Source organism: Melanostigma gelatinosum, assembly GCF_949748355.1.
Source record: "Melanostigma gelatinosum genome assembly, chromosome: 8".
NCBI lineage: Eukaryota > Metazoa > Chordata > Actinopteri > Perciformes > Zoarcidae > Melanostigma > Melanostigma gelatinosum.
This window is the reverse complement of record NC_136641.1, coordinates 23,762,314-23,771,393: the sequence shown is the minus strand read 5'-3', so window position 1 is coordinate 23,771,393 and position 9,080 is coordinate 23,762,314. Positions and strand designations below refer to the sequence as shown.

The following is a 9,080-nucleotide window of genomic DNA, read 5'->3' as shown; positions in this document are numbered from 1 at the left end:
TTCATCCTACAAAGTGAACACATAAATACAATTATATAAAGCAAAGGGGAGGGGGTATTATGTAAAAACAGCACATACACTTCCTTATCCTGTTGACCCCCTCGTTATCACCAGTTGGTACAGGCCACAATGCCGTAGCCCACTATCACTCCCCCCCCCCCGTCCCTAAACTGCACAGTTCCCTACAACCCTACAGAGCCTGACAGAGAGACCAAGAGCGTGTGTGTGAGTGTGTGTGTGTGATGAGCCGAGATGAGTGTGAAGCAGTGAGAGGGAAAACCTAGAAAGAACAGCAAAGGCAATCAGAAAAAGGGGGGGGGGGCAGCGAACAAAACAAAAAAGGCAGTGCAGATAGAAGAAAGAGAGGAGAAGAGGGGCGGGAGATCAAGTGTGATGTGAATGTACTGTCTTTGATAGTCCTGGTGCCAAAGTCAAAAGATGTAATGACTCGATGAACAGCCACTACACACACCAGCATCCTGTCCTGGAGCCTTGACAGGAGGGGACACGAAAAATAAAGCCACACACACTCAAAGGGCAAAGAAACGCTCTCCACAACCGGCTCCCACATCCACGGGATCATGTCGTCTACTGGGTCAACCAACCACAACAAGCGTCTGGCATGTAAGTAACCACCGGTGTCAATAAGTTAACAGAAAAGTGCTACTGCACAGTGTATCATAACTTCATGTCTGAATAGTTTACCCTGCATCGTTTTTGTTATTTAATACTTTATGTACTCTTTCTTCATTCTGTGCAGGTATTTAATACATGCATGTATACAGTCCCTTAGGATATATATTTTCTGTGCATGTTTTATAATAAAATTGTGCAAAGAATGGTATTAATTCCCTGCTACTGGTTCAGCTATACATGGGTCATGAGTCACCATTCACAACTAAACTTGTCTTGTTATGCAAGCAGTTGAATTCAGCGTTAGTTGGACAGGATAACAGATCAACAGTACTTTATGTTACATTAATGTGCAATTAGATACTGCATGGCTGTTGCATCATATTCTCTTACTTAAAACTGGATCCGAGGATTCATTATATTATTACTCACTAAAAAATAAAAGCTGAACTACACGTGTTCAGTGTGCCCGTTCACTTCATGGTCCAACCTCAAAGCAAACCTTGTTAGCAACTACTGTAAAAATCGAATTGTCTCATCTGTTCTAACCAAATTAGCCTGACAGCCTTGATGGTGGTGCGACACTGCTGGTGCAGATGAGGTTTAATCGCAGTGAAGAGATGAAACAACCACTTCTTGAGAGTCTGACTGAGCTACAGGAAGAAGGTCTTTGTATAGAAACAGGGATCACAGGCTAGCAGCTACCTGCTTACCAGAGAAACATCGTCTTGCTTTCTAATTGAATACATGACCTCACCAAGAGCTGTTTTTAAGTGTCAAGAGAAAAATCCGCCTGCTGCTTTTAATGAATAAGGTTCTGTGCAAGTGTTTGTTCATGTGTACGGACTAGAGGCAGAGCACCACACATGCGCTCTGTGGAGACGACTGAAAGCCCCGTTGTGACTGACTTCAATTGGGAGCAATGGCTGGAGGTCATCTTTAGCCCTGAGTGAAGTGCCTTCATGCCTTTGGGAATAGGAATGGGAATGGCCTGGGAATACACAATCTGATCAGACACTCGCAGAGTAGGTGGTCAGACGAGGCTCAAGATATAATCGCAGCACTGGGATCATAGGGGACTGAAGATGAGAGTGAAGTAGTGATGAAGACTTGATTTAGTCAACGTGTTCATATGAAAGTAAAGCATTATGACGACGGTGGGTGTTGTGGAACAGATGGGTACCATGGTACCATAAATGAGCTGTCTGGATTTACTTTCCACTACATGGCTGTGTGTTTATGGATATGTGTGTGTGTGAGGGGAGTGGGGGGAAGCATGGCAGGGGAGGTGGCTGTTGTGGTGCAGTGATCTCGCTCATAAATGATTTATGCTTGATGGACTGCTGTGGCCACGAGGCCGGCAGAGGAGAGCGATTGGCTCGGTAAACAATAGCAGTAACACCTAAAAATGATGCGGCTGTTATGCTGCTGAGAGCCGGTTGACACCATCATCGGCCCCGGGGGGGGGGGGGGGTTAGGAGCTGCAGGAGAGTGGTAAGGGTGGAGTTTGAGATTGATGGGCTTGACAGGCCATGCAGTTCAACTGCATTACTCGCTCTCTCTCTCCCTCTCTCTCACCCAGTCTCTCTGTTCTCTCAAAAACAGAACGATGATCATGGGATTTCTTTCCACTTGCCACAAGGGGACTGAATGCCTCACCATGTGACTCCTTGGTTCAATGGGAACATTTGTTCCCTGCTTTCGTTTGCACTTGCCAGGACTCCTGATGTATGACTGCAGCATTAGCATGACACAGAGCTGGGCTGATGACGCACGTTTAATGTTTTCATCGCAGAAAAGATGCTGATAAGGTCGACAGAAAAAAAAGACGGCAGAGAGAGAGAGAGAGAGAGAGAGAGAGACGAAATGCGCATTGCATGCTGGGGCGAAATATAACAACATGAGAGAGGCCGGTGTGTGATTTGGCATGTTATGATGGGAATGTAAGCAGAGCAGTGGAAGTCGCTGAGGGATCAGACCGTGGAAGAATAATCGGAAGGATTGAAAATAGCATGTGCTACAGCTCAGCTGTCACCTCTGGCCCTGGATCAACCCCCCCCCCCCCCTCCCTTCCCCAAACACCACCACCACCACCTCTACATCTTGTGTCAGAGTCCTAAATATAAGTGCTAATGATCTGAAAGATAGCAATAAAGGAGAAAGAATTAGAATGGCTGTGCAAATGAGGACCACAAAGACCAAAAATGTTTTTGAAGAACACATTCAATTCCGTCTATTCAGAGCGGTTTGCCTTGACACACAACTAATGCACAAACTGCATGGCCTCACTGCACCCCTGTTTGTGTCAGTATGAGACTAAGCTGAGGCAAGCAGACCCAGTAATGCTCTTCCCCTCAAATCACTGACACTACAGCGACTTTATACCGGGAATAATGCACAGCAAGCTCAGGTTGCAGAACACCCCATTCTCCTTTCTTTGACTAACTCCTCTTTTCCTACAAACTCAGCCAACACAGACATGCAAGACATGTACGCGTAATTACACAGTTCATGCATTCCAGCAGTTTAGTGTTGTTAGGTGTGCAGTTGAAGGATCGCACCGACATTATGTAAGTGTAAGCATTATGTAACTGTAAGCCCTGCAGGTAATTATGGTTCAGTGGGCTGAGATGGAGCAGGGATTGCTGGGTAGGGGCCATTGTTCCTGTGACAGATCAAGTGTGTTTCAGAGGGCCGCTCTTAAAACACTGTAAATCTTAACTCAGTTAGTGTAATAAAAGATGTGTCTTTCTGTCTCGGTCTTTTAGTGACGTGAGATAAACAAACAGGAGCCTCTAAGGTGAAAGAGCGTACGAGTTCAGTGTTACTGTGTTACATTGCATCTAAAAAAACAACATTTAAAACAGGTCAACGCGTCTTTTCAGCCTCCTCTGCTCCTCCAACGGCAGCTGAGAAATGAGTCAGCGTTTGGAATTTTTTCAGAAATGTGCCACTCATATTTACCAACTTTAGGAGAGAATAAGTAAAGCAAACACTCTATAAGCTTGTGGTCTACCTGAAGCTTAAGGTCCCCTTAAGCCTTCTTTCCAGAGAAATTGACAGTCAAATCCTGGTATCCTATTTGTAGTCTTTAAAATCAAAAACACAAGCTCAACCCAAGGCCTCTGGCTCAGGCCTTGCTCGAGGATTACGTGGTCGAAATGAATACAGAATATCTCTGCAAGCACAAGGTCTATTTGAATAATTCTGGTATTATAATAAAGGTAACACTTGTGAGATTTCTGCAAAGGTGTAAGCATCCCTATATATTTCAAAGGGTATATGTAAACAAAGGTTACATATTTAATTTCTGCCTGACAAAACGGTACACTTTTAGAGTGATGCAGTTGCAGCCTGTGCATCTCGGGGTGCTAGCGTTTTTGCTACCTCCGGACAGACAATACTGTATATCATTATGAAAGCTGCGACTCCACATTCCAGCAGTACAGGTCCGAAATCACTGAACGAGCAGCAGCCAAAGAAGAGAAAAACTAAACTTCACTTTATCCATGTAAATCACCCTAAATGTGATTTACAGTTATCTGACAAAATCTAAAATGTACCCAAATGGCCAATTTTAACATGCCTCAACTAAAAAGCTCTCAAACGCGACTCTGCTTCACTTTATAAGCATCGGCCTGTGCACAGGTAATGTTCAGATGTTGTGGCTTGCAAGAGGTTTTTGGGCAGATTTGAAGCCCACTACCTCGCCTCTCTTTTGCATTTTCTTCTTCCTCTTTTATAAGCTCTGTCTCTCAATATTCTGGGGTCAACAGCTCTCGTTCCTTGACCCACCTACAGTGCTGTACATGTATTTTCTTGTCTAGTTTGGTGTCAGTTTGGTTGTGGCAATTCTCAGAACGGATCTGAGGTGTTCATCAGTTAACTGGGATCTTACACGGTATTTTTTTATCGCATTAATGCATATTTTATCATGCACTCACTTATTTAAGCAGTCATTTTTGACACAGAGTTTTTAGTGTACAGGTTAATGACTGTGGTCTTTTTAGCAGTTTGATTCTTTGATGGGATCATACAAATATTTAACTGTCACATCTAACATTATCAGAGCTCTGCTCTGTAAAGTCTTTCCTTGTCTCTCCCCCCTGTGTCACGGTGTGGGTACATCTCACTGGCGTCAGGAAATGTATCAGAATACCCTTATTTTATTGGTTAAACTGCATCACGTGACGTGATTTACAACGCATTGGTCGGTGTTTTTCCTGCACAGCTGAACAAAGTGCCGTAAATGCTAGAAAGGAGCGTGAATAACTCCGCTGCATAAAGCAAAGGCCCGTGACCCACTGAAAACGGGTCCACGACGAACCACCAGTTGAGAATCACTGGTCTGCAGGATCGTGACGAGCGGTGAACAGCTGTTGGCGTGGCGTGTCTTCCGTTTCTTCCTGTTTCGTTCACCGTATCCGGCCCGCGGGCCGTAGTTTGCCCATGCCTAACATCAGTCATTAACTCTTGCACAAACTTGTCTTGTACATCCCCCTTTTGTTCATATCTTCAGTGATGTATTATCCAAAAATTACTCATTATCTCATCATCACTTTCTCTTTTGGAATGCCTTTTAGAAAATACCTTAGGCGACGAGCCAAACAAACACATAACGATCGTTAACAGTCTCACAGATTATGGCGTGTAGCCTTCAGGGGAAATGATTCTATGTGCATGTCCAATCAGGGCTGATGGTAAATGTGGCCCACTGAAGAAATAAATTCCCCAGTGTGTGCTAATATTGACAGGTAAAGCTTATCTCTCCTGCTGCTGAGCTGTGCCAGGACACATTGCTTGCGAGCTTTGATTTTGTCACATCAGATAACGAAAATAAACCTAAACCGAGAAACACCACCGTACACCTTCCGAATTCAAGTTCCTCTTTCACACCAAACTACAACAGGCTTGATTGCCTTGTTATTTCATCGAATTACACACTTCATTCAAACCGATAATTATTTTCCAAAAAATCGGATGTGAAAAAAAATGCTAGCTCTACACGCTGTTTGAAGAAGGTCACCAGCACATCTGTGTCTGACTGTGGAGGAAAACTGTCATGCATAGTAATGCACACAGCCATCCTCTCTCCGGGTTGTCGTCAGCGACAGCGTCCAACAAAAACTGCCGACGCTGACTTTCATTACAGCCGAATGATTCTGTTTCTGTTGGCATCGCTGGGCAATTTGAGCAAAAGGCTCCACCAGTCTGTGTTTGCTCTCGGCAGCTCCGATTCTGGAGGGTCCCCGAATATCCGGGTCAGCCAAAATACTGTAAAATCTACACTGTAAAAACAAATCCTATAGTCCATAACATCCTCTGCACTCATATTTTGTGATGACATTTTCATAGCTTCGAGAACAAGAAGAGCCTTTCGCCTCACAGCTACTAAAGCTGAAGTAGCACTCAATAGGTTACAGTGTTTTTTTTCCACTCGGTTAGAGATCAGATGAAGAATCAGCAAATTTTCCTTTTAACCAACTTGCATGTAGACCTCCTACACGTCTCGCGCAGCAGAGTGGTAGAAAACTCAGAGGTTATCTGGATGAGTCAGCTTTTGACATACATGTTTTTCGTCCCACGCTGGGGCAGACAGATGGAGACATGCCGCTGAGCTGGTGCGTGGGTTGCGCATGTCCACTTGAGTAGCAAAATTAAATTTAGAGAGAGAGAGAGAGAGAGAGAGACACGTTGAAACACTGGTGACATGAATCAAAGTGTCACCTCTTGCAGCCCAGTGGCACAATATGTGCTGAGAGGACGATGAAGCACAGTTACACAACCACAGCTGGTCATCATGGCAGAGGTCGATGCTGGAGGTAGACCTGAGGACAGACGCTCTCTTGTTTTTCATAACATGTCTGTAATGTCACGCATAGAAATAAAAAAATGTCAAAAATGCTCTGCAACAAAGATGACGCATTTCAAACAAAGATGACTCATTTCAGGCTCCGCCAATGGCTGAAAATGGTTTACACTTCCTGTTTACTACGTGGCCGTGGTCACGACAGATTCGTTACTTGCATAATGTATTATATTCACTCTTGCTAACATGATATATCAACACATCTTTCAGCCATATTCAGCGTCATGAAAATGAGGGGATCGAAAAATGATGAAGTGAATACCCATCCTCTAATCTGAAACTAAAGTGACAGTTCCTCAATATAGAGTATCGTAAAAGAGATTATTTTTACTCCACATGCTGTCAAGAAAAAAACTTTATTTTTTTGCATTTGGGGGGAAAAAAGAGCAGAAATCACAGTGCTGAGCAGCTACGTGGAACAGGAAGTCTGCAGTGCATCTTTGCTTTACACTTTCTGCGTATAATGCAAGTGAATTAACAGAAACGATGAGTTTAGTCCTTTTCGGTGAAGAACGTCAGTGAAGAATGTTTTTTTTTTAATGTGTTTTTTTTTTGTTTTGTATGAATCTCGTTTGGGTGGTCAGCGGAGACAGACAACTCCCAGCGGGTGTTGGACAATGATTCTGCGCAGCACCTGAAGCTGAGGGAGAGACAGCGCTTCTTTGAGGAGGTCTTCCAGCATGACGTCGACAACTACCTGCCCTCTGCTCACCTGCAGGTCGACTGCAGGAAACGTGAGTGACTGTCCAGTAAATCCTTTTCAACATTTTTTATTTGCTACTCTCTGATGGGCAAGTCATTAACAATCTGCTTTGCAAACTATTTATAGGTTTAAAATGTTTTTAAGTGTCACTGTTTATCAGCTCAATTTAAAAAGACCTGAACATTTACAAAGCTATGATTCAGGTGACAGCGACTCTGCTGTATATTCATGTTATATTCGCTGTCCTGCATGTATGCGCAGCCCCCATGGGGAGCATCTCTTCTATGGAGGTGAACGTGGACGTCCTGGAGCAGATGGACCTGATGGACATCTCTGACCAGGAGGCCCTCGATGTGTTCCTCAACTCAGGCTCAGGAGCAGATGAGGGAGCGCTGGCATCTCCACTCCCAGGTGCACTGAAGGCCTCTGAGCCTTTAATCGACCCTCCGTACCTTCCCAAAGACATTCATGATATCAACTTTCACATGCAGAGTTTTACAAAAGCAGGCCACTAAACGTGCCCAAAAAAGTGGCACAACTGTAAAGATTTTTGGCTGATATTCTGTGTTTTATATTTTTCGTTATTATTAACTATTTCATGAATCAAACTTTATTTTTTTACATTATTTTACATCGCTGCATTGCATCAATGTGTGGGATTAATGTTCTATGTATACAGGTAAATAAACATTTTTAGTTAAATCAGTAACTCCGGTTTAAAAAGGTTTTGTGTGACATTTTAGGTGAGGACGAAGAAGAAGAAGAAGAAGAAGATGAGGAGGATGAAGATGCGGAGGTTGTGTACAGGGAGCGCGCACCTTTGAAGCGGCAAGACGAAGTTCCCCGCGGCTCAAAGCCCCGCATGTCCTCTACATCATCTGGTTCCACTGATACCAGCGGGGGGGGAGTCGACACGCCTGTGATCCAGTCGGACGATGAGGAGGTCCATGCCGACACTCTGCTGCTGACCTCTGTTCCCCGTGCCAGGGATGAAGAAACGGAGGAGGAAGACGAGGAGGAAAGATGCCTTGCGACTAAATCTCCATAAAGACTGAATTTTACTCTCTTGGGTAAAAACGTGGGTAAAAAGAGTCGCTCTACATTTGCAATCCTTTCTTTTGGGGAAACCCTAGCATGGTTGATCTGGCTGTGATTTGGATCTATTGCCATGTGCATGTGCAAACTAGTTACAGTGTCACGAATGGAACTGTGTTTGTAGATGCATGCCATTTGGATCTTGTTAGTGACTGCATTATACAACATCAATCATGTAACAACTAGTGTTGCATCGCTGTACTAAATACCGAGTTACTCCTCTCCCCCGTGTGAGGTGTGATTTGGCAGTTTGATATATTAGACGATGTGGCGAGTGAGTAATTCAGCTGAGAAATACTTGTTTGTTTCTGCACAGCGTGTCTGTTTGTGTGAGTTTGAGGGATTTGTGCGTGTGAGTTGAGGGTGTGGATGGTAAATATTGCAAAACAGGTATTCCCCCGGTCGAGCCTACAGCATCCTTCAAAACAACCTTTTTACAGTGTTAAATGATGTGTAGAATATCTCTTCCCCACTTGAAGTGAACACTTATGAACTAAATAAAAAGCGTTTAAAGACTTTAAGTATTCTGTGCCGCTGTTTCTCAACCTCATGAATAGATTGTAACAAACACAATGGAATGATGAACATGTCGGAGACAATTCAAACAACGCTTGAGATGTCCGTGTACTTAAACTCAACATCTTTTGTTGCTGTAATCATTCCTCATGTTCATACTGGAGATTGGGAGGGAATTTTACAGACCAATGGGGAAGTGCCTTAAACCTGGGGCGACTCCTCTGGTTAAAAGTCTGGTTGTATAGAAGTCTATGAGAAAATTAC

General features: G+C 43.9%; 1 protein-coding gene across 1 annotated transcript; it reads left to right on the top strand.

Moving 5' to 3' along the window:
* The first annotated feature begins 399 nt into the window (after positions 1 to 399).
* On the top strand, positions 400 to 8,697 carry LOC306781314 (dysbindin-like). Its single transcript, XM_079274114.1, has 4 exons — positions 400 to 624; positions 7,087 to 7,236; positions 7,467 to 7,616; positions 7,949 to 8,697. Exons 1-4 carry the CDS (start codon positions 582 to 584, stop codon positions 8,251 to 8,253), a joined length of 648 nt encoding a protein of 215 aa, XP_079130240.1. The 5' UTR covers positions 400 to 581; the 3' UTR covers positions 8,254 to 8,697.
* Positions 8,698 to 9,080: the final 383 nt, after the last annotated feature.